This window comes from Parastagonospora nodorum (assembly GCF_000146915.1).
Source record: "Parastagonospora nodorum SN15 chromosome Unknown scaffold_23, whole genome shotgun sequence".
Classification (NCBI taxonomy): domain Eukaryota; kingdom Fungi; phylum Ascomycota; class Dothideomycetes; order Pleosporales; family Phaeosphaeriaceae; genus Parastagonospora; species Parastagonospora nodorum.
The window spans coordinates 3,581-30,437 of NW_001884571.1; the positions used below are offsets into that span (position 1 = coordinate 3,581).

The 26,857-nt window shown below is 48.8% G+C and overlaps 16 protein-coding genes across 16 annotated transcripts; 9 read left to right on the plus strand and 7 right to left on the minus strand.

Moving 5' to 3' along the window:
- Positions 1-19: 19 nt before the first annotated feature.
- On the minus strand, positions 20-1,437 carry SNOG_12535 (hypothetical protein; the record flags this gene model as incomplete). The annotated part of the gene is made up of 5 exons (XM_001802704.1): positions 20-463; positions 595-906; positions 977-1,076; positions 1,168-1,260; positions 1,370-1,437. The coding sequence occupies 5 exons, from the start codon at positions 1,435-1,437 to the stop codon at positions 20-22; spliced, it is 1,017 nt and encodes a 338-aa protein (XP_001802756.1).
- An 822-nt stretch (positions 1,438-2,259) lies between these two features.
- On the plus strand, positions 2,260-3,950 carry SNOG_12536 (hypothetical protein; the record flags this gene model as incomplete). Its single annotated transcript, XM_001802705.1, has 4 exons — positions 2,260-2,544; positions 2,600-2,816; positions 2,866-3,260; positions 3,312-3,950. 4 exons carry the CDS (start codon positions 2,260-2,262, stop codon positions 3,948-3,950), a joined length of 1,536 nt encoding a protein of 511 aa, XP_001802757.1.
- A 756-nt stretch (positions 3,951-4,706) lies between these two features.
- On the plus strand, positions 4,707-5,131 carry SNOG_12537 (hypothetical protein; the record flags this gene model as incomplete). The annotated part of the gene is made up of 2 exons (XM_001802706.1): positions 4,707-4,954; positions 5,083-5,131. 2 exons carry the CDS (start codon positions 4,707-4,709, stop codon positions 5,129-5,131), a joined length of 297 nt encoding a protein of 98 aa, XP_001802758.1.
- A 1,508-nt stretch (positions 5,132-6,639) lies between these two features.
- SNOG_12538 (hypothetical protein) lies at positions 6,640-7,220 on the plus strand (the record flags this gene model as incomplete). The annotated part of the gene is given in 3 exon segments (XM_001802707.1): positions 6,640-6,756; positions 6,776-6,956; positions 7,153-7,220. 3 exon segments carry the CDS (start codon positions 6,640-6,642, stop codon positions 7,218-7,220), a joined length of 366 nt encoding a protein of 121 aa, XP_001802759.1.
- Positions 7,221-8,287: 1,067 nt separating this feature from the next.
- SNOG_12539 (hypothetical protein) lies at positions 8,288-9,779 on the minus strand (the record flags this gene model as incomplete). Its single annotated transcript, XM_001802708.1, has 3 exons — positions 8,288-8,556; positions 8,647-8,994; positions 9,083-9,779. The coding sequence occupies 3 exons, from the start codon at positions 9,777-9,779 to the stop codon at positions 8,288-8,290; spliced, it is 1,314 nt and encodes a 437-aa protein (XP_001802760.1).
- A 712-nt stretch (positions 9,780-10,491) lies between these two features.
- SNOG_12540 (hypothetical protein) lies at positions 10,492-11,773 on the plus strand (the record flags this gene model as incomplete). The annotated part of the gene is made up of 4 exons (XM_001802709.1): positions 10,492-10,665; positions 10,723-10,870; positions 10,942-11,483; positions 11,570-11,773. 4 exons carry the CDS (start codon positions 10,492-10,494, stop codon positions 11,771-11,773), a joined length of 1,068 nt encoding a protein of 355 aa, XP_001802761.1.
- An 84-nt stretch (positions 11,774-11,857) lies between these two features.
- Positions 11,858-12,530, minus strand: SNOG_12541 (hypothetical protein; the record flags this gene model as incomplete). Its single annotated transcript, XM_001802710.1, has 2 exons — positions 11,858-12,342; positions 12,392-12,530. The coding sequence occupies 2 exons, from the start codon at positions 12,528-12,530 to the stop codon at positions 11,858-11,860; spliced, it is 624 nt and encodes a 207-aa protein (XP_001802762.1).
- A 593-nt stretch (positions 12,531-13,123) lies between these two features.
- On the plus strand, positions 13,124-13,621 carry SNOG_12542 (hypothetical protein; the record flags this gene model as incomplete). Its single annotated transcript, XM_001802711.1, has 1 exon — positions 13,124-13,621. The coding sequence occupies one exon, from the start codon at positions 13,124-13,126 to the stop codon at positions 13,619-13,621; it is 498 nt and encodes a 165-aa protein (XP_001802763.1).
- A 759-nt stretch (positions 13,622-14,380) lies between these two features.
- On the minus strand, positions 14,381-15,028 carry SNOG_12543 (hypothetical protein; the record flags this gene model as incomplete). Its single annotated transcript, XM_001802712.1, has 3 exons — positions 14,381-14,488; positions 14,541-14,818; positions 14,872-15,028. The coding sequence occupies 3 exons, from the start codon at positions 15,026-15,028 to the stop codon at positions 14,381-14,383; spliced, it is 543 nt and encodes a 180-aa protein (XP_001802764.1).
- A 532-nt stretch (positions 15,029-15,560) lies between these two features.
- On the plus strand, positions 15,561-16,548 carry SNOG_12544 (hypothetical protein; the record flags this gene model as incomplete). The annotated part of the gene is made up of 2 exons (XM_001802713.1): positions 15,561-16,031; positions 16,129-16,548. The coding sequence occupies 2 exons, from the start codon at positions 15,561-15,563 to the stop codon at positions 16,546-16,548; spliced, it is 891 nt and encodes a 296-aa protein (XP_001802765.1).
- Positions 16,549-16,929: 381 nt separating this feature from the next.
- SNOG_12545 (hypothetical protein) lies at positions 16,930-17,896 on the plus strand (the record flags this gene model as incomplete). Its single annotated transcript, XM_001802714.1, has 2 exons — positions 16,930-17,122; positions 17,238-17,896. 2 exons carry the CDS (start codon positions 16,930-16,932, stop codon positions 17,894-17,896), a joined length of 852 nt encoding a protein of 283 aa, XP_001802766.1.
- Positions 17,897-19,434: 1,538 nt separating this feature from the next.
- SNOG_12546 (hypothetical protein) lies at positions 19,435-19,613 on the plus strand (the record flags this gene model as incomplete). Its single annotated transcript, XM_001802715.1, has 2 exons — positions 19,435-19,485; positions 19,554-19,613. 2 exons carry the CDS (start codon positions 19,435-19,437, stop codon positions 19,611-19,613), a joined length of 111 nt encoding a protein of 36 aa, XP_001802767.1.
- Positions 19,614-19,669: 56 nt separating this feature from the next.
- Positions 19,670-20,778, minus strand: SNOG_12547 (hypothetical protein; the record flags this gene model as incomplete). The annotated part of the gene is made up of 2 exons (XM_001802716.1): positions 19,670-20,161; positions 20,311-20,778. The coding sequence occupies 2 exons, from the start codon at positions 20,776-20,778 to the stop codon at positions 19,670-19,672; spliced, it is 960 nt and encodes a 319-aa protein (XP_001802768.1).
- A 659-nt stretch (positions 20,779-21,437) lies between these two features.
- SNOG_12548 (hypothetical protein) lies at positions 21,438-21,896 on the plus strand (the record flags this gene model as incomplete). Its single annotated transcript, XM_001802717.1, has 1 exon — positions 21,438-21,896. One exon carries the CDS (start codon positions 21,438-21,440, stop codon positions 21,894-21,896), a length of 459 nt encoding a protein of 152 aa, XP_001802769.1.
- Positions 21,897-22,804: 908 nt separating this feature from the next.
- Positions 22,805-23,919, minus strand: SNOG_12549 (hypothetical protein). The gene is made up of 3 exons (XM_001802718.1): positions 23,676-23,919; positions 23,459-23,620; positions 22,805-23,402 (listed from the first exon to the last, which is right to left on the minus strand). Exons 1-3 carry the CDS (start codon positions 23,877-23,879, stop codon positions 23,076-23,078), a joined length of 693 nt encoding a protein of 230 aa, XP_001802770.1. The 5' UTR covers positions 23,880-23,919; the 3' UTR covers positions 22,805-23,075.
- A 1,244-nt stretch (positions 23,920-25,163) lies between these two features.
- On the minus strand, positions 25,164-26,498 carry SNOG_12550 (hypothetical protein; the record flags this gene model as incomplete). Its single annotated transcript, XM_001802719.1, has 2 exons — positions 25,164-26,227; positions 26,477-26,498. 2 exons carry the CDS (start codon positions 26,496-26,498, stop codon positions 25,164-25,166), a joined length of 1,086 nt encoding a protein of 361 aa, XP_001802771.1.
- Between the last annotated feature and the right edge of the window lie 359 nt (positions 26,499-26,857).

A 26,857-nucleotide genomic window follows, 5' to 3' on the forward strand; every position in this document is an offset into this window, starting at 1 on the left:
ACAGTTTATATTATTATCTTCACAAAGAATGAAGCGAATGATCCCTGCTCCTACCAGTACATTTCTCGGTCGTCACGCTGACTTGCTTTGAAACCAGGATCGCGTTCGCCGCGTGCGTTGTGGCTCCATGACTGCACAGATTTTGCATTTTGACGTCGTCGCTTCCGTTCATCATTTTTCCCTCACTTCCATTGTCGAAAGTCATGTTGGTCGTAATATGGCTCACACTTCGCGGCCCTGGCCGAACGCGACTTGATGGACCCCCGCTGCCACCAATCGTTCGAAAGCCACTTGATGGGTTCCGGTACGCTTTGTTGTTGCTCGACCGGAAAGAGCTAGGGAATAAAGGAGTGAACCAAGTCTTAAGTAGTGGGAAGATCATGGGAAGATTTGTTGTGACGACTGCGATGAATGTCTCTCGCGTACCCCACTCGGCTGCCAGCTGCCCGCCGTTGATCGGATCCTTTGGAGGGTTAGCTTTTGAAGATAGAACTCGTCGTAGGAATTGAATACTGGGGGGACTAGAGACGATGCTTGGGAAATGAAGAGTAGGCTTACAACAATGACATGTATACTCTTCAACGTTGCACACACGATGATCAATACACCTCCACTCGGTACAAGGGTTGTCGCAAGTTTCTTGAAGGACCTCAAGCTGGATTTCCGGAGCATAGGAATCGGAATGAGGAACAGGTACGTGTCCGTTGAGACGTTCAAAATGAAGGATACCCAAAGGATCGGTTTCGAGATAGCCGCTTGGCAGGCGTTTCCAGGGTCAGGCTTTATCTGCCAGTAGTGGTGAAATGGTCGACATGAGAGGTATATTGTCATGAGGACAACGATGAAAGTGGAGAGGATGAGCGCCATCGCGACGCGAATGCGCATGGGGTATCGCTCAAGTCCATTCTGTGACGGGTTTGTCAGTTGATATTGCGTGCCAAATGCTCGCACACATGCATGCAAGATCAATACATACAGTAAGGCGCATATAAAAGAATGTCACACACAGCTTGAGCGTCCACAAAAGACACGCTGCTGTTGTCCACCCTGCTACCTGAATCTTTGATCCAATCACCCTAGATTGAAGTTAAGCCGCGCAGCAACTCTAAGTAGACATCGACTATAAATCGAGAAATAGGATAGGTAATGTGACGATACTTGACATACCTGAACGCATATTCGGGGTCATCACGCGAAAGCACACCTCTTTGCACATCGCTCATGCCGTTGTTTGCGAGGCCATGGGCAGCAGTACCGTAGCTATGGCCAAGAGTGCATTGTGCCGAGTATATCAGCTAACGGAAAGATGGATTAGCAACCTTGGAAAGGACCGCCGATAGCGGAGACGTTGATGTAAATTGATACATACCACAGCCACCCATATGAGGTAATCATCAGGATGCAATTCTCTAACCCCAACAGCGACGATGCGGGCATATGTGCGAACGAATGTGAATGACACGCCAACAGCGTACAAGATCCATAATTCCACTGTGGGGTTACGAGACATGGAGAGGTAAAAAGAGCGGGGGCGACCGCAGAATACCTGTGTAGTATTTGATGGATTAGCAGACCAGCGAACAGTCGTACATTGTCGCACAACTTGGAGACAAGCTACGATCTTATGTGTTTGCAGGACTTTAACTCTCGCTTTGCGAATTCACATGCGCTATGGACGTTTCCTTCCTCTTTTTCTGGGTGGCATGTCACTACCCTCAAGCACTTGACGCTTGGCGATTGACACATCGAGCTGCGGTTCCGCAACCCTGCATCGGAAGGATCGTTAGTTGGCATGCGGTGAGTCTTTCATGGAAGAAGTGGACTTAGGTAGGATCTTGTTCGCTTTTAGAACCCGAAGGAAAATAATGCTCGGTATAAAGGTACATCACGACACGTATGCTCTGTGGTATTGCAACTGCGCTCACCATACTTGGGCTATCGCGGTGTCCTCGTCTGCTGTACAAATTCTCAGATGGCGTGTTGCCTAATCCCAGGCGAATTGCCCTTACTTCTGCTCCGGTATACCCACCAATAACCTGTCATGTGCCAAGCAATCAATTTACCGAGTACATGGTTATGAACGTGCCGCAGCGTCGGCTACGCGGCTGTATACCGATGACAAGGCTTCTAGAGCGCCTTCGAAAATGCTGCTTCCTGTTTCAGTAAGGTGCAACGTGATCGAATTCGTTCTTCAGGGAAGCTCTTCAAGCCGTTATCCCGTCATGTTGAAAAGCTGCGCTTCCATCTCCCCATTGCAAGATGCTTTCTCGCATTCTGACTCCATTATCAGCCGCTGTGTATGTTGTCGTCTCCTTGGCTTCGGTTGGATCCTGTGGACCTACAACACCTCGTGACATCTTCACGAGAACACCTGCAGCAGGCATCGACATCCGATCGCTCGCACCACAACTATCTCCAGCGTCGAAAGTTTATCTTCCTGGGAGTGATGAGTTCACAACGTACACCGTCCGCTGGTCGAACCTGGAGCCACCTACCCCAAACGTTGTGATTGCGCCTGGAACCGAAAAGGATGTCGCAAAAATTGTAGGTGCTTCGAACTGCGTACAGTGTGCTGGTCGGTCATTGACACTGTCCCAAGGTCAAATTCGCCTCACAAAACAACATTCCCGTCCTTGCATACAACGGTCACCATGGCACTTTGACCACGTTGGGCAAGATGGATTACGGTATCCAGGTCTATTTGCCGCAACTGAACAGCATATCTGTGGCTAAAGACGGCAAGTCGGCAAAGATTGCGGGTGGAGTCAACTCCAAGAACTTGACGGACGCTCTCTGGGTAGCAGGAAAGCAAACTGGTGAGTCCCAACAGGATGCATTCGCTGGCTCTCTCTCACATTTAGACAGTGACTGGTACTTGCGAATGCGTGAGTTACTTGGGTCCTGCTCTCGGCGGCGGCCATGGTTGGCTTCAAGGTCATCACGGCCTTATTGCTGATCAATTTTTGTCCATGAACATTGTTACTGCAAATGGTGACCTCAAGACGATCGATGCAAAATCAGATTTATGGTGGGGTATGCAGGGCGCCGGACACAATTTCGGCATTGTAACTTCTGTTGTCACCAAAGTCTACGACATCATACATCCGAACTGGGCGATCGAGACGATCATATTCAGCGGAGATAAAGTTGAAGCTTTATATGAGGCGGCGAACAAGTACATCTTGCAAGGCGGAAAGCAGAGTTCGGACATCATCAACTGGTCCTACTGGTTGAACGATGCGACGCTCGATGCGGACAAGGTGAATTTTGCGTGCAAGGCAACGAATAGAGGTATCTGCTAACACGATCAGCCTGTCATCCTGATGTACATCATTCAAGAGGGAGTTGACGCAGTCGATGCCAAATACACTAAGCCTTTCCACGACCTTGGACCGCTTGTCATTAAACCACAATCTGGTACTTACAAGGACCTCGCAGCTTGGACAGGCATTGCTCTAGACTCCCCTCCGTGCCAGGACTTCGGATTCAACAACCCTCGATTCCCTATTTACACCAAAGCTTACAACACCACGGCCCAAAAGAAGGCATATGAAGTGTATGCAGCAGCCATTGCAGGCCCCGACTCCCCGTACACGAACTCGATCTTCATGTTCGAGAACTATGCTACCGCAGGTGTTCGCGCTCGCGCTGTTGACTCCTCCGCATTTGGTTTCCGTGAAGACCTCATTCTCGCAGCACCACTCATCATCTACGGTCCGACCGACAAGGCACGAGACCATGAAGTAGAGAAGTTAGGCAACCAATTGAGGGAGATCATCCGCGATGGGACTGGAAGCAGCGAGCTTCATACGTATGTGAACTACGCGTATGGGACCGAGGGACCAAAGAGCTGGTATGGTTCCGAGAAATCGCGCCAAGATCGTCTGAAAACTCTGAAAAAGAAGTATGATCCAAAGGGTGTCTTTAACTTCTACGCGCCTGTAGTGTAATGGTCATCGAAACGGTTGGGTCATTTTGAGACTTTATCAGTGAATGCGACTGCAATGCCTCACAAACACCTACCCTGAGTCGTACATATGAGCTGATTATTCGCTGATGATACTAAGCTGCAAGAGCAATGTTTGAGGTGATTGCCTACGTTCATACCGATGATGCTGAACCTAGCGTGCCAGCGCAACCTTGCCGCATTATCGCACACGCAAGCGCGGCTGTGGGGGTCGAAAAAACCTGCAGCCACCGCCAGATCGTCGATCACTTTACAAAACCATATCTATCGAGTTGCCCAATCCGTGCTGGAATAATGTGGCATGTTAGGAGGTGAGACCGAAGGTCTTCGTGCGGGCCGGAGCAAGACGCGGTGCCCTGAGGTGTGGGTGCACACATCTCAGACCAACCACTGCAAGCAACGCAGTGAACGCTCTCTTCAGATCATTGAACAGAACACCCAACTCCGACCCAAACATCCCTGAAATAACATCGCATTGCTACAGTAAGTGGAGTGCCTTTCAGGTCCTTCAGATGGAGCAGATGGGTTTAGGAAGGTAAGAACACCGGTGCTTTTGAGCGACAATTCCAGGCCCCGCGCCGACTACCGTTTTCACCACGCCGTATCCACACCCAAGCAAGGCGCAAGCACCTTATTCCTGGCTATTCATTCCAGGGTCATACGTAGCCATACAGCCAAGCATCTCTTTCTGCAACTACACTAACCTCATTTGTATCTCTTGAGAAGCGACGACACGGTCATGGAGCACATACCTCAGGAAGTCGTCGAGAAGATCTGCACTTACCTTCCTAAAGGCAGCCTCAAGGCTGTTCTTACAATTAACAGCAACTTTCGCTTTGTCGCGGAGAGATGTTCTGGTGCTTTTGAGAAATTCACCATCGACGGTTCGGACTTCGACACGTTCCGCGCGCTTTTTACTGGCCATCGACTCATGTACTTCCGGGAATTGATATTTCGACCGTCACTTCCCGACAAGACTGCAGAACTGTAAGATTCTTGTCGCGAGAACGAAGAACAACTGCTCCAAAAGGATTTAGCGTTCACGGCGCAGGTACGTCTTTTCCTGAAAACTCTCAAAGTAGTCGAGGAGCAAGCCACGAAAACATAAGACCCAGGCGGCTATCGTCTATCGCTCCATGGTCCCAGAAATTCTCTCGATTATGATAGCGTCTGCCATCACCATCTCTACGTCAGCTGGCGCGTACACCTTCTCGATCCAAATAAATTGCCTCAAATACTCACTGTCCGCTCTTTCGAATTTTACAATGGCCATTGGGTGTTTCATGATGGCGAGAGTTGATGGCCAAGAGCGGACTTGCGTTGCATTATCGACATGATCACAAATTTCCAAACCTGGAGTATCTAGGTACTCAAACCGGGGGTACGAGTGGCATTCCATCAAGACCAACGAGGATGCGCAACAATACGAATGCGACTGGGAAGGACCGCGTCGCGACAGTCGGTATGATTTTGCAGGTACGCTTGAACTGTGCTTCCCTGGACTTCCTACTCCCGTTGATCGATGTCGTCCAGATCCATCATAGCAAGCCTCTACCGAATTTGGTTGAGCCCAAACTAGGTCAGAATACCGTCAGTACGAGCCTTCGCATCATGACAAACCACCCTCGCGAACTCCAGAGCTGCGTCATGGTGGACGAAAGTGTGTTCTAGACAGGGAACAAGACAACGACACCATTTAGTCCAAATCTTGTGATATTTCAGCTCGTCTTCCATCCCGCGCACACCAGTGGAAAGTGGTAATTCCAGGGTCCAGGAGGCAAAGGTGGCGATGCCATTGGCTACGAGGTAGCAACCGATGCGTTCTATCCACCCTATGAAACAAGCGATCTGGACATTGAGATGGATGACCAACGTTTCTTTGATTGTGCTTTGAATTTTTTGGAACATGACAATCTACAGTTTCGGATCGCGCCAAACGAGCTCGTCCTACGGCCCTTGTTTTTAGGCTTTGCCTAGGTAGCGAAATGGATGCCCTGACTTAAAGAGGCTATAATATAGTCACTTTTAACCTAGCTTATACTAGACGACTATAAGGACAACTTTGCAGAATATAACATCTATAAGTTAACTGAGCTATTGTAGGAAATAGCATACACTAAGCTAGTCACTGCAGTGTCAAGAAAAAACACTGTAAGCCTTGTCACCTATCTTCTTATGCCTTGCATATTGTACCTACTTTTTACTTTATCAAAATGCTTACTATAATTAGGAGAAGAACTCTAGAACTTAGCTTTTACCGTCTTTAAGCAAGATCGCAATAGCTAGAGTTATTAACAATTAAGCTAATTAAGCCTTTCTTTAGAGGCTTGATTAGCTTAGCAAAAACTATAAGAGCAGCTTAATTATTAGAGCTGCTAGTAGGTTGTCAGCTTAATTAATTATCTTAATAAGGCTTGATTATTGACAACTCTGGCAACAGCTACTTCCTCCACTTCCAAATGGAATTCCACGAGCGATGTGGCGTCAAGATCAAGCCGCACTTCTGGGATCGTGGTACATACTGAAAACTCGCTTTGCTCACTTATGGTGCGCTGCGCCTCATCCCTCACTTCATCTTGATAGCTTTCAGGGAGGATGCAATGTCGGAGCGCCCTTTGTCATTGGCCGCTCCGATATACACCGCTATCTCGAGCCTTACGAAGCAATAGAGGATGACGAGGAAGAGGAAAAAGGTCATCGAATTATGCAAAGTTCCTACTGTCGCTGAGCTGAATGCGGACTACGTCGCAGACTCCGACGAAGAGGTCGTGACCCAAGAAGGAGACCCTGTCAAACAACCTGTTCCAGACCACACAGCGTAAAAGTGATCCACACTACGATCATGTTACCTTCATTCCCCGTTCCCTCGAATATCTTCCAAAGGATGTGACTCAGGCAAGCTGGAATATCGACTTCACTGCGGCAAAGCAATGTTACGCCGATAGGCGGTATGGTGATGTTGTACCTACCGAAAGGCCGGGGCTTGACAGTACGCAAAATGCAGCACATCAAGAGATTATTGGTGGAATATACGGCAGGGTAGCATTAAGGTCCTGAAGTAGCTGTTTGGATGCTGGAGAGACGTGTCGAGCGTATCACAGTGAGTGTCATAAGTGGACCATCGAAAGTCGCAACATGAAGAGCCAGTTTGGCTGGCGTTGCTACAAGTGCAGAACAGTGAACAGTCGCTTCCTTCGACCAGGCGGATGTAATGCTCAGCTCCAGGTTTGACTTTGACATCATGATCACCTGAGCCACTGAGAGAAATTGTTTTGCGCATCGGAAGAGTGAGATTGACATTGGACGATGGAATCAGGACCTAATCTTGGGGTTTTGCAAACACTCCGCTTGTTGGACTTAGTCGCAATGTAACGCGCCGGACTTTTGGTTCAAACGCAAACCTTGCCAACGCACGAATGAAGCTTTCCGGCTCAATCCAGGCGATAATATAGACATAGCAAGATATCGTAATACACGACATCATGATGCCCAGTAGCCGTCCTTATAGCTTTATCCCTTCGAGTGGACATGTAAAGTCTTCCCGCAGGTATCTCTCCTCAGCGTTGGTACGTCACACTGAAGACACGTGCTTTAACGAATAGGCGAATGTTTTGATTTTATATGGCCCCGCCCCTCCATCCATAACCTCAACCACTGCGCCGCTGAGCTCTTCAAGATCTCATCCACAACATCCATCACTGAATGACTCCGCAATTTCTCAAGCCGCCAACCCGACGAATGCTCATTGCAACTATCCCAGCTATCCTTATTCGCACAGGTATTATCCAGTCGGAGTGCTACTCTGGTCGCGACACTCGTGGCGGCACCAAGAACACGTCTCGTTTGATTATGCTGCAAGTGCTTGGAAACATATCGTTCTCTCTTATGGCTGTATCTAGCTGTGGATGGAAGCGGTGAGTAGAGAACAGCTGTAGCCTAGAAGATCCACTCTGAGAGACACAGCATGACCGGACTTGGGATGATGTGGTGTTGAGAATTTTCTAAGAAGACTAAAAGTGACTGGGAATATTGCGAACGTTGAGAGCGTGCATGGACTCGTGGTGGTAAGGAGTAAATTGTTCAAATCTGGTTGTTGTTGGGATAACGAATGACATCGCTATCGTGGTGTACTGATGAGAGACATTGATCATTGAAGAGCGCGACGATTATCTAGTATTTTGGTTTCGCTTTCAGCATTCAGTCGTACGTGTACGTGCTTGTTTTACAGATAATGCCATGTGAAAGGCTTGTCAGCTAAACATGATGAATTACCACTAATTCTTCCAGAGCTGGTTTCAGGAAGCTTGCTATCTGAAGTGCTCAGTGTTTGTTTGCAAAAAGACACAATTCTACGCTCTTTTTGTTGCCGACCAGAACTGCGTGACTGTTCAGATTGTCAGCTACTGTCTTACGAGAGCACTGCAGGCACTCACCATAAGTGAATTTCAGCAACGTCTCCGGCTGCTCGGCATACAGGCTGTCAATGCTCTTTCTTGACGCATGATCCACGTCGAACCCGAGCACATCTGCTAGCTGAAGCACTTCCTCCGCAGAAAGCTGAAGAGCGGTGTGGGTGCCCCACTTCAGCGCTGTACACACGTCAGCGCGAATTCGGAGGCAAGTTGACCTCAAGAGTGATACAGAAACTAGCGTTCACGGAAAGGGTGACGATGACTCACGTCCAAGATTGATCCATACACCTCCAGTTTTCAGTAGCCGGTGGATATTGCTCAAAAAGTCGATCACGTTCTCGCCAATGTCGATGAAGAACAGCGTAACGATGGCGTCAAACTCACCGTCTTGGGGAAACATCTCTAAGAAGTCGCCCTCGACGAGCTTGACGGTCTTGTTTGGCCAATGATCTGGCACCGTCAAAGTGGAGTAGCGTGAAGAGGGGTTTGCCTGGTGTGTCCATTTGGTGATGAATGGCTGCAGAGTGTGCTCGTGCAGTGAGACCGTGTGGTTTATCAGCAGGTGGTAGGCCAGTATGGAGCCATAGTCCAGCTCGTTGGCGGTGACGTCATATCCTAGGCTAATGTTAGACCATGCTTCCTCCTACCCAAGACGCAATAGACCCACCGAGATCCGCGATATCACTTGCCAATCTGCCCATACCGCTTCCTGGAACAAGTACCTTCTTTCCTTTTCTTTCTCTGTTGAAAAAATGTTCAAGCTTATTTACAAGAGGTGGAAACACGGCTTGTCTCTCCTTTGCCCCTTGCGTGGTCCAGTCCCGCGAGAGATGTGCGAATGCCAGGTCTACAATTCCAAATTCGCTATCTGCCTCGTCTTCCAGTGCTTGAGGGCCCGTACGGTAGGTCTCCCTCCCAATTTGCGCAATGTGTTCTGAAAATCGAGCGTTTACATTGATCCCCTCCTTAGCTCTCTCAAAATGAGCAGAGTAGCCGAGTTTGTTACTGAGCGACTTCTGCGCCGGTGTTTGTCTGACATATCGCTCGTACTTTCGCTGAAGTACCTGCTTGGCTAGGAGTGGATACTGCTCGAAGGAGTTAATGCAGTGCGCGAGTCCTTTGGGAAGGGACGTGTTCCTTTTATCTTTTCCGCCTCTAGGTACACGCACGGGCTTCCTAGGCTCCATAAAAGCTTTGGTTGCTTCTTTAGATGTTAAAATAGAAAGAGCAGCAAGTAAAGAAGTGACGGTGATATACAAGGCTTCGACGCGCTCGGAGAGAGAAGACAGGACAAGTGCAATATCGGACAAGGAGGCGGATCCACGGATAGCGAGGTAGAACGGAAACACAAAGCAGAGGAAAAGAGTGGAAAAGTAGGTGAGGAACATTGGAGTGCGCATAGTTACGCTTATGATAGCTCCAGGAAGACGGGATGGGGAGGGCAAGTCCTTGGTTATAGCACGCTGGAGTTGTTTTCGATGGACAATATCAACCAGGGAAGCCTGATCTGACAAGATATGCTCTCATAACGGCTTTTTCTGGTGCACAGTCGCTTCAGTGACAACAGGCAGAGGGCCGCTCGCACGGTGGGGATCAGTCCTGACCAGTGCAACACGACTGGCAACTGCACGTTACTGCACGTTCCTCCGTATCGCCGATATAACAGCGAGCATATGGCCGACTTGATTGAGGTCGGAGTTAGCTGGTCTACCCTTCTTCAGCGAACAATTTTGAAGGTGAGGCTATGCGGACCCCTGTTGGTGTTTAGTCATCGTAGGCTACTGGGGCCTGAAACGGGCCATCGCGACGCGGGTCCGGTAGCTCAACTCTGAACGTCCAATGTGCAGTGAACAATTAGGTTCTATTGTGCACGTGTATCATTTGATCATTAAATGACGTACGTTTGCTAGCCCAGCCTTGTTACGTGAATCTTCGTCCCATGGTAAAGGTTCGATCCCAAGCATGCTAACCGAGCGCTTTGTTCCATCAAAAGCTACGTACTCCGTAAGCTGACTTCAAAGGTTCTTAGATTTTCACCTATATTGCGAATATCGCGACCTCGTCATCTCTCCGTGCCTGCTTTGTGTAATTCTTCTTGGCTGGGTAGTGGACATGGGTCCTCTTTTTCTAGTCCTATACGTACTCGCCGTCTTCCTCAGCTCCCACCTTTCGATTGCGCACGAAAGAGATGAGCCAAAGATACCACAATGCAGCAAATTTCTGACGCGCAAGGAGTGGCGAACTTTGAACAATAGCGAGAAAGCCAAATGGGTGGGGGCTGTCAAGGTGCGCCTTATTTCTTCTTATACTTGTTGATAACACTTACTTACTGATGCTGGTTAGTGCTTGGCAAGCATAAGTCACGAACGGCTCTCCTTAACCAAGAATCAAACAATGCTTGAGGGTAAAAGGAGCTTGTATGACGACTTTTCTTACTCGCATGCATTAGTGGAGCACAGTGCCCATAGGAATGCTTACTTCTTGCCGTGGCGTACGTTCTCTCCCTTTATTCCTCTCTTTAACTCCCACTATGCCAATGAGCGCATGCTTACATAAGTGCAGACCGCTGGTTCATCTACCTATTCGATACTTCTCTCCGTCAGACTTGCGGATACAGCGGGCCAACACCGTACTGGGACTGGTCACGCGATCACGCAGACCTTTTCAACTCGCCAGTGTTCGAGGATTCGCCCGAGTATGGGCTGGGAAGAACAGGGGACCCTGAAGCCGACTGTACCGTCACCACCGGCGCTTTTGCCTCGTCCTCTGGCGATTTTCAGCTTGCATGGCCCATCCGTCATCGGCTGAGGAGGAATTTGACACTCATAACCGGTTGGTATCCTCATGAATTGCCTCAAAACCGCACGCTGGGACTAGAATCTGTGCGCGACTTGATCGAAAAAACTACGGGCGATTTCTATAAATTTCAGTACGCAATGACACAGATGCACAACCACGTACACGATTTCGTTGGGGGTGACTTGGCGGGAGATTGCCCTGATACCCTGCCGGAGGCGGATTGTCAGGGCATGGCAATGAGCTTCACACCTAACGACCCACTATTTTGGTTGCATCACGTACAGCTTGACCGGTTATGGAGCGAGGTGCGCCCCCAGGCTCTATTCTGACTTTGCGCTTTACATGTGCGGTTCAGTACCACGATACGGCTTTGCTGACTTGAAGTATATAGTGGCAGCATCACCATCCATCCAACTTCGCCGCCTTCTCTGGCATACCTCTGAATCCGCACAATATGAGCGACCCCCGCTATGACGTCGAAGCACACGCAGATCATCAGATGCCTTTCGATGTTCAGAGTGTCCCTATGATGCCGAGTACGCTGTTCGACATTGAGGCCTGGCCGTTGTGTTACAGATATACGGACAAAGAGTGAAGGATATTGGCTTGCATGATGGTACATCTTGGATATTTTACTTTTCACTAACTGTTTTCTACTTGAATTATGTTTTCCACTATATTAAATAGCCTCTTGGAACCTCTGCTGCATCTCCGGGGTCCAGTTCTCATGTTGCTTCTCCAACCAATCATGCACCTGTCTCCAGTCTCGGCAGGTATGTACAGTCTCTACGCCCGCAGCTACTTTGTCTCCATTTTCCAACTCCATGTGCGTACCGCCAGGCTCGAGCGTTGTATCGGCAGCGCAGAGAATGCCCTGCCGTAAGTAATGGAAGCAATGCTCAGTATGATCTGACCCGTCGTCTCCATTGACGAGTGTCGCGCGTATGTGGTTAAGGCAGTGCATCTGGTGCCACATTGACACACCAAATGCAAAATGTTCCTCCCCCAGGAAAACGAAGCCCTTACCGGGCGGGCGGATCGCATTCCATTCAGCCGTGGCGTTGAAGCCTTCCAGTCCATAGTAAATAGGATCGTCTTGGAACGTGACTTGAACAGTGCCGACATTTATAGGCAGGTTGCGGGGTCGGTCGCCAGTGAGATAGGCTATTCTGCGTAAGTCTTGAGTGGGGATGGCAGCTGTAGAAAAGCGTACTGTAATGATGTTTTCCGCGCATCAAGATGCGGAGGGAGAAGAGAAAAGCACCGAAGTTCAGAACGAGGCAAACGATCAGAACTACGAGCAGGCCGCAAGAAGGGCCATGCAGTTGAGGTACCAGGAAACTAGGTGACATCTTAACGTTTTCGTTGGGTGGTACGTCGAAGGTAATAGTGAGAGAAAGGATGTATATTCGACCGGAGCGGGCTGACAATCTCAAAATATCAATTGCCGTGACAATTGTTATTTGGATGGACAAGCCGCGCGATTTCTAAAAGAGTTAGCAGTCCTCAAAGATGAATCATCTCCCCGATGACGTGGTGGAGACCATGAGGCAAAGAAGCACCGAAATGATGCACCAATACGAGGGAGCTCGTTTTCACTCAGCGGTGGCCTGAACGCCGGGTTGTTCCGACGGCTTGACTTCATAACAACTATTTCATTTGTATTTACCAGTCTCTACACCGCCGGTCACATAATTCACCGGGACCACCCTCCGAAGATGTTCACTTGCTACAATCGCCAGGGTATGCAAGGTCAAACTCAGCCCCATGCTACGGTAGCGAATTACTCGGTCGTTCCGATGTCTTTTCAGGAACGAAACGTTTTCCTTCAGATCGCAGAATGTATATATACCAGAGGTGATGCCCGCCATAATGACCATCTCATCAAACAGTCTCTACTTCGCCTTTCTCAACAAATCCATCCACTCACTCCCAAATCTCAAACATGCAGCTCACTGTCGCCGTCCTCAGCCTTGCCAGCATCAGCCTCAACGCCCTCCCTGCTCAGGCCGCAGCCATTCCCGCCAAAGACCTTGTTTCCAACGCTGGGCAGGCAACCAACAGCGTCAACCTTTCTGGTTCGGGCACTGAGGGAAACGCTTACAGCGTCGACAACGACGAGCTCTCCAAGCGTCATACCTACTCTGTTGATAACGATGAGCTTGCTAAGCGTCACACCTACTCCGTTGACAACGACGAGCTGGCTAAGCGCCACACTTACAGTGTCGACAATGACGAGCTAGCTAAGCGCCACACCTACTCTGTTGACAACGACGAGCTGGCTAAGCGCCACACCTACTCCGTTGACAACGACGAGCTAGCTAAGCGCCACACCTACTCCGTTGACAACGATGAGCTGGCTAAGCGCCATACCTACTCCGTGGATAACGATGAGCTTGCTAAGCGTCACACCTACTCCGTCGACAACGATGAGCTCGCATGAATGCACGAGGCAGGAAGACCAGAGCCTACAATCGCAACACCAGGCCGCAGGAAGACGAAGTGTCGCTTGAGAGTTCTACTCAAAGATGCATCTCGTGTTCCACAAGCAACTGCTGCAATCCAACTTTTCGACACTCTTTAAGCGTTTTGATTTAGTACATCTGTAGATAAAAGTATATATAAATATCAAGAATTGACTGATTGTTTCCTTGAGCAACTTTTCCTTTTGCTCTTCAATTGCGGCAAGATCTGTTTGGCTACGCATTTTGATTTCAATGCACGCGTTGAGCAATAAGCAACTCCGCTGCTCTTGGGAGGTCTGGGTGAAAGAACATTCTAGCTTCGCTTTGCAGAGAAGCCCTTTCAACGCTAGCTACGACAGAGTTCCAACTGACGAAAATGCTAACATCGAAGTTTTCTATCGTTGCAATGCCGTTCAGATTTCCTCTTAATTTTCCTTCATATCTCTTGACCAAATTTTGCGTCCATGACGACTAGCTTGTTATGTTTTTCATGCCTTCAGTGCTGCGAATTCGCTATGGATAGAGACAGCCTCCTGGAATCTTATTAACGTTTCTTGTGATGGTGTAGAGTTGGAAAAATGCCTTCGTTCAGAATACATAGCCAAAAGGTGGAGATCACTGGGGAGAATACACAACCATTTGAAGCAGGACCTTTCGTCGAGCTTTACATATATGCAATGTATATTCAGGTAGAGTCTATCATAATTGCAGAATACAACAGCTCTAGTAACTACACTCTACAAGTACTCGTCGGGCATCGGGATGAGCGTCTCGTTGTGGGCTGCACACATGGCTGGATGTTCCTCGGGCAGAGCCTCTATATCAGCCATCTTTACATCCGAGCACTATATTTATATCAGCACAAGCTCTACTATTCGTAAACTGAGCGCAACTAACGTAGTGTTCTATATATCCCGTACTCGGGTCTCTTGCCTCGAAGTACATAACACCCATTTCGTCGACATCGGTCTCAAATGGTATTGTGACATTTACACATAGCTGTCCCGAAGGCTGGATGGTTACACCCTCCAGAATGGTGTAAGGGAAGTCTGCTCTCATCCTTGGCACTCTATGTCGGGTATAGAGGGCAGATACAAGGTCTCCAGGATGGCCGGAGAAGGAGAGGAAACTGCGTGAGTTACGAGCGTATCGCTGGGGGTTGTGCACGATCTCGCCTTCTCTGTATCAACGCACGCCGTTATTACACCGGAGAAGAAAAGGAACGTACCGCAGAAGGGATTGTAACGGTCTATCTCTGGCCGAGTCTCTGGGTTGGGAGCCCGGGATAGCCATGGGAACTGGACGTGGAAACCGGCATGGGCGGCAGACGTGAGGTCGATGCTTAGGCCAAGCAGTGGGATAATTGCGGTGAGGTACGAATGCATGGCTATCAGAAATCAGTTACAGTAGAGTACTGGGAGCGAGAGAAAGATAAATACCATGCGCATCCTGGACGCTGAAAATGCTACTGTACAGCGCTAGCGCGGATTGCGACGAGTCAAACGAGCACGTTACATACGAGTCTATTCAGCTGAAACGCTTAAGAATGCTTAGATCCACACCGCTGTGCTTAGCCGAGAGCTCGGTGGTCTTGTCGCTCGACCCTGACGCCAGCGGCACCGAGTAGTGCGGTTAGGCCACCTCAGTGACCGCTATAGTGCTCGAGCGTAAATACTCACGCACCGCCATGCGCATCCTAGATCGGGGTGATCTAACAATTATAGAGCCGTTGTGGACTTCGAGCGTACGCCAGCATGCGGTTCGACTGTTGTCCATAGCTTCCTTCAGCTTACGCGCACTGCTACACATGGGTCAGTGGCAAGGCGTACGGTGCTTCTTTCAACGTTTTCTTCGCCCACAGTGCGCCACTTCTCCTTTCTCTCTCACTTTTGCTCCATTTCATGACATCCACTTGCTATGTCTTCCTCCAAAGCAAAGTCCGGGTCACCCGAGTATACGTTCATTTCGCGACACGACGATGGAAGCGAGGACTCCACCACAAGTCTTGAGGCGCGCTCCTCCTCTGAAGACGAACACTCTGTCCCTTTGCTGGAATATTCAGGAAACCCTCATTCACTCTCGTCATCAAAGCCCTCTCAACTACCCAAGCTCATTTTGTACTTCTCCTTCGCTCTAGCGCTGCTATCAGCAGTGAATGTCGCACTCCTCCCCGCCACATTATCAAAGTACCAAGCCTACCCATTATCCGACTCCGAGATCAAGGCGCTACCGAATGGCGACACAAGGCTGGGAATAGACAGGGCAGAGAAAATGATTCCACCTCCCCAAATCTACCATCACGCTTGGCCGGACAGAGTTGTGCGGGTGGGCCGGAAGCTGAAGAATGCCGTTTGGGGTCATGGCGTGCAAGTATATATCACTGTAGAGGTTCGTGTGTATCTTTGTTCTCCATTATTCCTCCGACAAATCGTTGAACTCTCCTAAGTGTCGATCACTTTCGACGCGAGCACTGACTCCAGAGCAGGACTCGACAATCATGCGCTTCCCTATCCCAATTAGAGGCGCCAACGCCTGTGCGCTCTCTTGGCAACCTCCTCCTGAGTTCTCTGCACGTGACAAAGACCTCACTATCAAGGGAGACATAACGGAGATCGAAGTCTGGCAGCTCATTGCGCCCTCGGCGACTTCCGCTACTGCACCGTCTATGGACGAGCTCGACTATGACACCTTGTCGTACTCATCTCTTCCTGTGCGCGGAGAGCTACTGGGCGTGCTAGATCTTACAGCGAAGCCGAATAGTACAACAGTGGAGTTCGCCTGTCCCAGCAAAGCGGACAATCTGGTAGTGGAGTTGAAGTGCCAACGTGTGGCGTGTCATGTGAGCTTCAAGCAGATTGAAATGGTGCCGAGGTTTGGGTTTGAGCTAGTAAGGAGGAGGGAGTGATTAGGATAGAATAGTTTTGCTGCTTCGGCAAATGTGATTACACAAGGGGTTATATACAAGAGATTGAACCTGCATGTATCCACGATTCGCAACTGTAGTTAAGTGAGCCTTTCGTGTTTTTCCGCTGATGCACGACCGTTGCGCCATGAGACACTCACTACACTTAATTTCGAATGACTTGATTCATTGACCATACTCTGAAGCTAGCGGCCTTGTGGCTGCGTTGGCCAATCATTGAGCGTTCCGGGGTGCAGGACGTGCACGCACGAGGCGAAAGACGGTGTAGATCTTCAAGTCATAGGATAAAGAAGTTGCGCCCATCCATTCACTCACGTTCACATCGCCGACTCTCCTCCTCGACCGTTATTCACGGGCCACACCATGTCCACTCAAAATGACGCAGCCTCTATCGCACGCCTCTCTTTGCACGATCCAACCCACTTCGACATCCAGTACTCTCAAACACTTCACCGTCTAGCGGTCCTACAGCACTGGAACATCCCTACTGGTTCGAAAGTGTTAGAACTAGGATGCGGACAGGGCGATTGTACGACTGTCCTTGCACACGCTGTAGGTAAGCATGGAACGGTCGTGGCGATCGATCCAGCAGATTTAGATTATGGTGCGTCACCTTGCTTTGTACTTTACTGCTACTGTGCACAGCCAGTACACAACTGATGCTATTAAAGGCTCTCCATGGACAATCGGTCAAGCACAGGATCACATCTCGCAAGGTCCGTTGGGAGCGAGGATTTCTTGGATCCAGCAAACACCCCTGGATTACCTTTCTTCCTTACCATGCCCTACTGCCATCTCCCCGCCAGCCGACAGCAACAGTAAGGTTTTCGATGCAACAGTGCTCGTCCACTGTCTCTGGTACTTCTCTAATCCGGCTCTAATCCTCTCCACCTTTTGCGCCCTTAAGCAGCAAGTTAAACGTCTCCTGCTCGCCGAGTGGTCGTTAGTAGCATCACACGCGTCCGCCCAGCCTCATGTGCTAGCTTCACTCGCCCAGGCAGCGCTCGAGTGCAGCAAGGTCGAGAGTACCTCGAACATCCGCACGGTGCTGGCACCAAAACGGCTCACCGAGCTGGCCATAGCTGCAGGGTGGAAGTTAGAGAAGGAGACGCTCGTGCAAAATGAGAAAGGATTGCTGGACGGGCAATGGGAGGTTTCTGCGTGTCTATCTTCCTCTTTCGAAAGAGACGTAGAGGAGCATGTAGGGGATGAGAGAGAACGGGGAGTAGTTTTTGCACTACGAGATGCGTGTGAGGCAAGCTTGCAGGGCGTACAAGGGGGCCGGAAGGGAGTTAGGGCTATGGATGTTTGGGTTGCTAGTTTTGCTTAATATAGCGGGCTCAGCAAGTTCGCTGAATGTATCAAATCTCTATTACCTTATCTAGAGCATTATTTAGCAAGCCTGTTAACTGCGACAACTCTATCGAAAAGTTTGTTTTAGCATCTAAGTCTCGTTATATAAAGCGAAATGCTCTTTCTGCTTCGAATCTTCTTAATTACCCCTAGCTAATCGAAAGCGTGCAAACTAGACCTATAGGATAGAGCGCAACGGAGCTAAATGCGTTCTAAAGTAGTTAAAATACTAAGCAGCGAAGCTACAATGATCTAGTTAAAGAAGCTCTCTTACATGCGCCTAACTATTCTATCAGCCTGCAGAAGTTGTATAATGAGTTAGAGAAGACAGGTAACATAGCAGCTGTTAGACTACTGAAGGTGTAGAAGAATATCATCTGATAAGCTGTTAGTAACAATAAAGTATAGCTTTCGGAACTTTACGCTACAAGTACTAACAATACAGTAGAATCTTTTAAGACAGGAAGTTAGCGTCAAGGCGCACATAGATATATTTAGAAACCACATAGGCAGCTAGAATGCTCGAGTTAACATATCGTACTCGTAATCTAAAACTCCAGGAAATGATACATTGCTCAACTCTTAAACGTGCAGTTTTAAAGTCACTAGGCACTTATCTTAGGAGGCTATTTGCTAGCGACACATGTTTAGCTCAATACTGCTAGAGAAACCTCTAGTCGCGTCTTGTTGTGGACTCCTATAAATCTACAAAAGCATCTGTCCTTTGCGGCAGTTGTCTGAAAAGTTCTTGCAGTATCTCTTCTTAATGTCGATACGGGCAGACAGATGTGAAGAAGCGATGTACGAGATTAGTAAGCTATAGATGCTATAAGACGGCCTGTTGTAGTTCAAAACGGTCTCAAAAGCCCTAAAGTCATTAACTGTCAGATGCTGATATGACGATCCGATCTGCGCAAAGAGAAGAAAACATGCATCAGCACTGTGATTAGAATTTTCTCGACTCCTCCAATATATTCTACTCGAGCAGAACGCTCATGTATCTTGTTAGAGCGAATTAAGAAAGCGCTGCGCGTTCGAATTGTCCTGTTCTTCGAGCTACAGCTGCTGAGTTCGTACCATATTCCAAAAAGTCACACCCCCATTCTCGCCGAATCAACGTATGATTGTCTCGAACCCTTCATTCTTAGGTCACCTGCATTCCGGTCCATCGAAGAGTGGATCACGAATAATTCGCGCTATCAGATCGCCCCACCACAGCCACTTCACCCTGCAAGTTCGATCAGAATGAACTTTGACATCGTTAAACGTGCGCATCGAGGCAAACATACAAGGTATAGACGTACATCGAGACATACAAAGTCGCATCAAGTTACTTTCGTTAGCCTTAGCATCGCTCGTCAGCGGTCTACAGCGATCAAGTCAATCAACTCACCGAGCAAGAACTGAGCTTGGGCCTTACTATCGGACCGCTCCGGCCACAGCTGGTGTTCGTAACCCTACTTCTGGCGTGTACGGCCCAGTTTTCGCAACCTTAAGAAACACCAACATCACGACATGAATCAACCCCTAACGTATTACGCACTTGTCGCATCGTTACGGGAACGGGTGCGTTGGATAGCAGCGGGTCTTCTGCACCTCGTCCTGGAGTTGCATTAAAAACTAACTATGTTCAGGGCCTTATCCCGTCACCCATTAATGATAGAGTCAAATTCACGGTATTCGCGAAAGAGTGAGAACAGAGTCAAATCATTGTGACCAGTATACATATTGCGTTGCCCGGTTTGAGAGCCTAAAGCTGGGCTCCCAGCTCCACCTGGTGGTCCAGGAAAGACGCGATGGTGTCTTCCATTGTCTTCCATTTGAGGCCCAAGATTTCCTCGGCGCGAGGCGTCTTGATGGAAGGAGGTGGATCGAATGAGCCTTCTAACTTTGTACCGAGGCTAGGATACTCGTTCTTTACAAATTTTGCAACGTTAGTCCATGACCATCCATCTTTCTCACCAGCGCTTATGATAAATTCTTGAACTTCGTTGTTCTTTCCTTCAAAGTCTGTATCCAGAACGCTTACATGCGCACGCGCAACGTCCCTAACGTCTACAGCTACCGCGGGGAAAAGAGGCGTTTCGGAATATAGGGTGCCCCAGAGCATGGCGTTAGTGCCATCAACTCCATCAGGGGAGGTCTGGCTGAGGTTGCGGCCGAAGACCATGGATGGGATGCAGGGTAACGACAACAAAATGTGGTTTGTTCGCTGCAACCCATTCAAGTGTGGCTCGATGGGCTAGGATCTTCGAAGCGTGGTATTTTAGTCCTCCGCTTGCCACGGGGTCCTCGGGGAACTCCATGCCCGGGATCCACGGCAATAGTATGGTTTAGCCCTTTCTGCGGAAAACAAAGTGTTAGATACTTTTTCATAATTTGATTACGTACGAGAACGACAAGGTCTGTTTTATGGAATAGAGCTGTACCTTTAACGTCCATATTTCCTGTTACCATGGCGTCTAACTGGACCAAGGCAAGCACGGATGACACAATAACGACGCGTTTGATCGTGCTGACTTTCTCTGCGGCATCTAAGACAGCTGTCGTGCCTTGCACTGCGGGATTAAGGTACTCTTTCTTAAAGTCGTTGCCTTTACCAGGCATGGGGGAAGCGATATGGAAGACGTATTCGACATCTTTCAGCGCACTGTCGAATGCGTTTGAGATGGATAAATCCGGAATAACGACAAAGTCGATATCGCTGACGTGATCGGAGAATAGTTTCTTGAGACCCTCAATTTGGGGTTCCTTGCGTACGCTTAGAAGGACTTTGTAGCCTGCGTTGAGGGTTTGAAGGACAACATGGGAGCCGATGAAGCCTGTTGATCCGGTGATGAACACAAGAGATTGAAGCATGGTGGAGATATTGGCGAAAACCAAGTTTTGCTTGAAGTTGCGATGAGTTTGTGGTGGTGGTGTTCCATGTCTTCCAAGGTCGCATCCCTTTTGTATCCAATTTGTTATCCACTACCTTGACAGAAGGCGATATTCAACCCCTTACATTTGATGATGTAGGGAGCCTCGGCTTGAATCCAGAGAAAGGCTATGATTACGACCATCTTGGTAATGAGTGTTGCTCTTCGATTATTAAACATGACACGCTAGTCTGGGGTGGTGTTGGCCGCGGGCTAATCATCACGATCCTTGGGCATTTTCTCTGGAGGTAGAAGCCGCGCACTGATTAGTATTCCAGCCTATCAGAGCGGAGGAACTGACTCCTCGGCTTGATTACATTTGTTCCTGCACCATCAAACCCTCCGTTGAAGACACGTAGACTGTGTCGGGCTGGAATCTAACCGCAATTGTCGGCGCAACTCTCGGCCATAGTGCTCTATTAACAATCTTGCGTGCATAAGAAGCGCAAGATCACTAGCGCTTCTTACTATGTCAACGTCAAAAGAGGTATATTAAAGGTACCAAAACCTGAACAATATGCTTTCTTATCACTGCCCACCCGAACTCAGAAATCCAGTCACACACACACCACTTGCCATTCACTTTCGGAATCCATCAATATGCCACTCTGGCTCATCTTCCACCCCGATGGGACATTCGAGGATGATATATCCAAAGAAGCTCTCGCAGCGGACATTACCAAGATATACACCTCCGTCGGTCTTCCCGCCTTCTACGTCGTCACCAACTTCATCAAAATGCCCGGCAACACCATGTTAGTTGGCGGCAAGAAACTCGACAAGGAAGACAAGCCCTTCATTCGAATCGCTATTGAACATATCGCGGTGAGATTGCCAGATGAAGACAATGTTTACCGAGAGACTGCAAACGCTGTAGACGCAACTCTCAAGCCCCATATTGCCGACAAGGGTTACAATTTGGAATTCCATATTGATGAGACGGAAAGGAGGCTATGGAAGATCAATGGTTTGTTTCCACCGACGTTCAAGAGCGAGGAAGAGAAGACCTGGGCTAGGGAGAACAGAGCTGTGGATTTTGGAGGCGCCGCATCGTTGTAGTGTAGTACTAGCAATTTAGGTCGTCAGCAGTATTAGTTGACCTCATGAAAGCCCAAAACATGAATAGGGTTTGTGTATGAAGCAGCAAACAAGTACAACCTGCAAGGCGGGAAGCAGAATTTAGTCTTACTAGTTTAACGATGCGCTACTTCATGCAGACAACGTACGATATTCCTTAAGCTAGAATAGCATAGAGTTTTCTGCTAACATGATTAGCCTGTTATTCTAATGTATATTATCTAAGAAAGAGTTAACGCAGTTAATGCTAAATAGTTCTACGACCTCGGGCCGCTAGCTATCGAACTCTGGCAAGGTACCTACAAAGATCTTGTAGCATAGACAGGCATTGCTCTTAACTTAATCCTGCAGCCCTTATTATTAAGCTTTGCCTAGGAATTGAAATAGATGCCCCGACTTTCATAGGCTATAATATGGTTACTATTAACCTAGCCTATACTAGACGACTACGAGGACGACTTTGCAGAACATAGCATCCGTAAGCTAACCGAGCTATTATAGGGAGTATCATACACAAAGTTAGGTCAGATTGGAAGCTTCTCTCGTCGATTTAATTGGATAGTCAGCCAGTGACGGCCTGACCAAGACCTAACCAACCTCTTCCCATAGCATGGGTCACGAAACATATAGGGACTACTTCACCGATATTTTTGGCCTGAAGATGTTTCCGGAGAGCCAGTTGGGCATCGGGATTGGGCTAATAGCTCCATTCTCTCAGATGATCCTAGCCGAGTAGTAACTTAGCGACAACACGTTGATGTTGCGCCGGCCAGCGATATTAGTTGGAACTAGCACTGCAATCATCAAATTATCAAAGTATTACCTTGCAGTGGTGGGTACTAACGTGCTTTTCAGACCTCAACGTCGAGAAGGATGGCATCGGGTGGCAAGAAGTTTAGGAAAATATTGTACATTGGTCATGTTTTGTTTGAAAAGCTTTCTTCTGGTCAACAGAAGAGATAAGAATGTAGGTCTCGTCTATGGTGTATTGTCTGAGAGGCTTTTCTCCAGTCCACGGAAGAAAAATGAATGTAGGCTTTATCGATGAAGACTTATCGCTCGTCTCGAACTCTTGAAGTAAACCATCATAGCGCCACTGGTCCTCGGAACTGGTTGCGCTATCGACTACGGACTTCACACACGAATGTGTCTAAGAAAGAATCAGATCTTGCTGCATTCGGTGCCGGTGCCGTTGCCATTGGCAGGTGCGTTTCCATTAGCGGGGGCAGGATTGACGGCAGGAGGATTAGCGGGAGGAGTTGGAGATGGCCTGGGTGAAGCCGACGTCTGCATCGTCGTCGGAACCGGGGGTGTCGGTCCCGCATCCACCGGCTTCGTTGGCCAGATTGCTCCAGGGGCCGCAAACTTAGGGTTGACACGGCCGGTAAGATGCCACTCTACACCTTGGATAACCACCTCATGGACGTTATTGGGATCTCCGTTGAGGTCCTTGAAGGCGCCGATCATGATGTCGATGGAGGATGGAGACTGATGAAGTGTATTAGTGGGTGATTGGGTAGAATTGGTTGCCAGAGCGAACTTACACGAACCCAAGCGGGATCAAACGCATCACCAAGGTACAGGAGCATCTCCTTGCCAGTCTTGGGGTCCTTGACGGACGCTTCGAGACCGCAGTACTTTTGGGTCGCCGCCCTCCAAGCAGCGGGATTGGAGTTGTAGGTCTTGCCACCCATTGCTTTCAACGACTAATTGGCTTTTGTGAGCGAGTATTCTCGAAGTTCGAGACTCTTTGAGACGTACCACAGCAAAAATAGGGTCACTGTCTGAGTACGGGTATCCGCACCAGCTCTTGCCGTTGGTCCCCTCGGAAACGGCAGTGAACCACGATCCAATGCCGGTCTGTGCACCATTGAAGAAGCCGGAAGGGATATTGACGTTCTGGGTCTCTGCGCGTGCGAGAAGAGCGAAACTGATCGCCGCGGCGAAGGAAGCGAAAGACGGCATTTTTGGTCGATACTGGAACGAATGGATCGAGTTGGTCGAGACTGGAAGGAATGAATGAAGCTGATAACTTGTATTCAGGTATTGGAAACCTTGAGAGTTCTTTTATATCATTCTGGTTCGTGTAGATCTAAAGCGTTTCGAAGCTACGTCGCGCACAGTTCACGGACCACTTAGCAACAAAGACGGCAGAGGAAGCCCAACTCAAGTTAGCCCGGTACCCAGTGCGGGAAGGTAGCGCAACAAGCGAATGTGCAGACAGCAGCACGGTCAATCTCAAACACCGGGACTTGCTGCATGCTGGTTCCACGGTTGTAGCCGCACCGGATCTGCCTTACAGCAAGTGTATGCCGCACTGATAGATCATCGGTCCCACCGATCCTAAAATGAACTTGCGCCAGCGGCCCCACGCGCATTCGCTATGATAGCGAAAATCGTACGATAGCTACTTCGCCGATGACATTGAACCACGCTGCGCTCTGAACAGGTTTTTTTTAGTGAATGTCGCGCATGCATAACTGTCCTTGCAGGCGAACACTGATTTTCGCAATCATGTGTGATATATGAACAGCCGAGCAAGTGATCAATCTTGCAGTCATCAGAAGTCCACCTGCGTGCACGCTGGGAACATGCAGAACTCGGGGCAGCAACCTCACGATCTCAGTCGGACCGATCCGATTTCCAGGAGCCGCAATCTCCGAAGTGCCAATCGGGGCCTCACTAGGAGTATGCAATCATGTCAAATTCGAGAACATCTTTGTCGCGCAACATGCGATGTTCATTAAAACTACCAACGGCACGCCGTTCATGCAAAAATTTAGAGAACTTTTCTGGGTCGCTTGATGAACAAAACAACGACTGAATTCATTCCTCAACTTGTGTTTTACTCACACCCGCCCCAGATGAAAGGCTCTGTGTATTTCTTTCCCCTGCTACGGGCGCACAATTGCGGTACAAGCAGGCAGTGCAGAGAAACAATACATTTTACGGGTATGAGCGGGGAGCAAGGGAAAACTGCGATCAGAATATATTATGAAAAAGGGTAACGAACGAATGCGAAGACGTTGCGCAAGACTCAATGACAGTTGTTCGTATTCATGACTACGTATTTGAGATGGAGTTCGAGTACTACATTAGTCTGGACAGAGGCGGTTGAGAACCGGGATGGGAAGGATGATGGTGGAATATGGGCCAGGGTGGAACAGGCTCTTTCGGCTCAGCCTGATCAGGTGTTTGCCCGACGTTTCCCTATGTCCACATATCCCTCAACTCTCAAGTTAGCATGGCTTAGCATTTGCCCAATCCAAGATCAACCAATGACATGACAGCAGATGTTGCCCCAAAGATGGGGTTGATAAAGCCTCCAAAGGTGTTGATGCTGCCGGAGATGTACGGGATCAGACCTCTGTCATCGTCCTTGCACGTGCCACAATCTACCCGAAAGTCAACACGAGTCTGTGTAACCCATGCCGGGTTGGACTGTTGCGCGACTGAGATTTGAAGGGATCCACCACGAGGGTAGGTAGCAGCTTGCAGCCGCCTTTCATTGGGATTGTTTTCCTTGTCATCCTTATCCAATAAAGCACAATATGACACACCCATAGTTCGATTCTTCTCGATAGCACCACCAAATTGGTTCTTCATTACGTCCACAATTGCCTGTGGTGTTTTGTCGAGGAAATTGGGGCTTGGGTCTGGAATATCGATCACAGGGAATCGTATATAGCAGCCTCCACCAATGTCGAATCGGGTTGTGGTTTCCCATGGAGTCTTCATGGCTTCTCCAAGCTTCCCGAATGCATCTTGAGCGTTGATGATGTCGTTCGTGCAGGTTGAAGACCATTTTCCCGAAGTGACCTGTTCGTCTACCAAGAACTCGGTCTTTCGTATCCAGCGTTCAAGTCGGGTACAAGTGAAGACTGAGCCGCATGTGGCCCCGGCTTGGAAAGTTGTGGCGAGATTTCCTTCTCCTTTGTAGCACTTGAACGGAGCACCTCCAAGAGTGGCAGACCCAGCCACTGGCTCATCGGTCTTGGCTGAACTGTCGCTTGGAAGACCCCAGACTTTGAACTCCCGTCCATCCTGGGGGAAGGTTCCTGATACGGGATTTTCAACCGTTCCGGCGTGCCAAGCAACATGATAGACCATTCCATCATGACGCCCTGGGTCCTTGATCGCGCTTTGGAGAATAGTGTCCTGGCTTGCTTTTCCGTTGCGGCGCGCACAGTCATCGGCCCAGTAGATTATTCGATCATTCGTCCTCATGTCCCCACCAGAGCCTTTCGAGCAAGAAGCGATCATGACAACCTCGTCGGGATTGTCATTCTCGCGAATGATTTTGTTCGCTGGCGCTGCAAAAGCAGATGTAGCCAGCAAAAGGGAGATTGCGGAAGCTTGTAACATAGTTTCCTTGGGATCGATGATGATGATCGGTAGAAGCTTCTAAAGACTTTGAAAGATGGAAAGATAGTTCGGTAAGATGAACAAAGTATTGATACGATGTCGTTGTGATTCTGGAAGAGGGCTCTGTCGCTATTTAAATAGTTTTCCAGCTGCTTCAAGTGCTCAATGCGGTAACGGGCAACGTTGGATGAGCGTACGGTGAGCGTTGCAGACAAGCATATTGACTAGGTCATTTACGTCACTCTGAGACATCTTGAGCCGGGATGTAGATGTGAAAACTTTGTGATTCTTTATATCTTCCTTGTCTAGTAAATACCCCATCGCACTCTGCTTAGTAGAAAGCTCCTTGCAGGCGTTAGCCGTCCTGTTCATTACGAGGACCCCACTTGCTGTGTCTCTTCGGATTCATGGCACTGTCTTTCTGCAGATTACATAGCTATAATTCTCAAATAAGCGGATTTCTGGCATGATGAATCATTTCCTAGGCGAACATAGGTCTACTCTATTTCGAACATGTTCAGCGAAGAGATTGCAAGTATTCCGATACCACATAGCTCCTGTCTATGGTAGTTCATAAT

Bases quoted from the DNA above. Each gene is read 5' to 3' on its own strand.
- SNOG_12549 (XM_001802718.1), bottom strand. From the start codon at position 23,879: ATGCCGTCTTTCGCTTCCTTCGCCGCGGCGATCAGTTTCGCTCTTCTC. The intron at 23,621-23,675 runs GTACGTCTCAAA...AAAGCCAATTAG, and splicing joins GTGACCCTATTTTTGCTGTG to TCGTTGAAAGCAATGGGTGG. The intron at 23,403-23,458 runs GTAAGTTCGCTC...ACACTTCATCAG, and splicing joins TTGATCCCGCTTGGGTTCGT to TCTCCATCCTCCATCGACAT.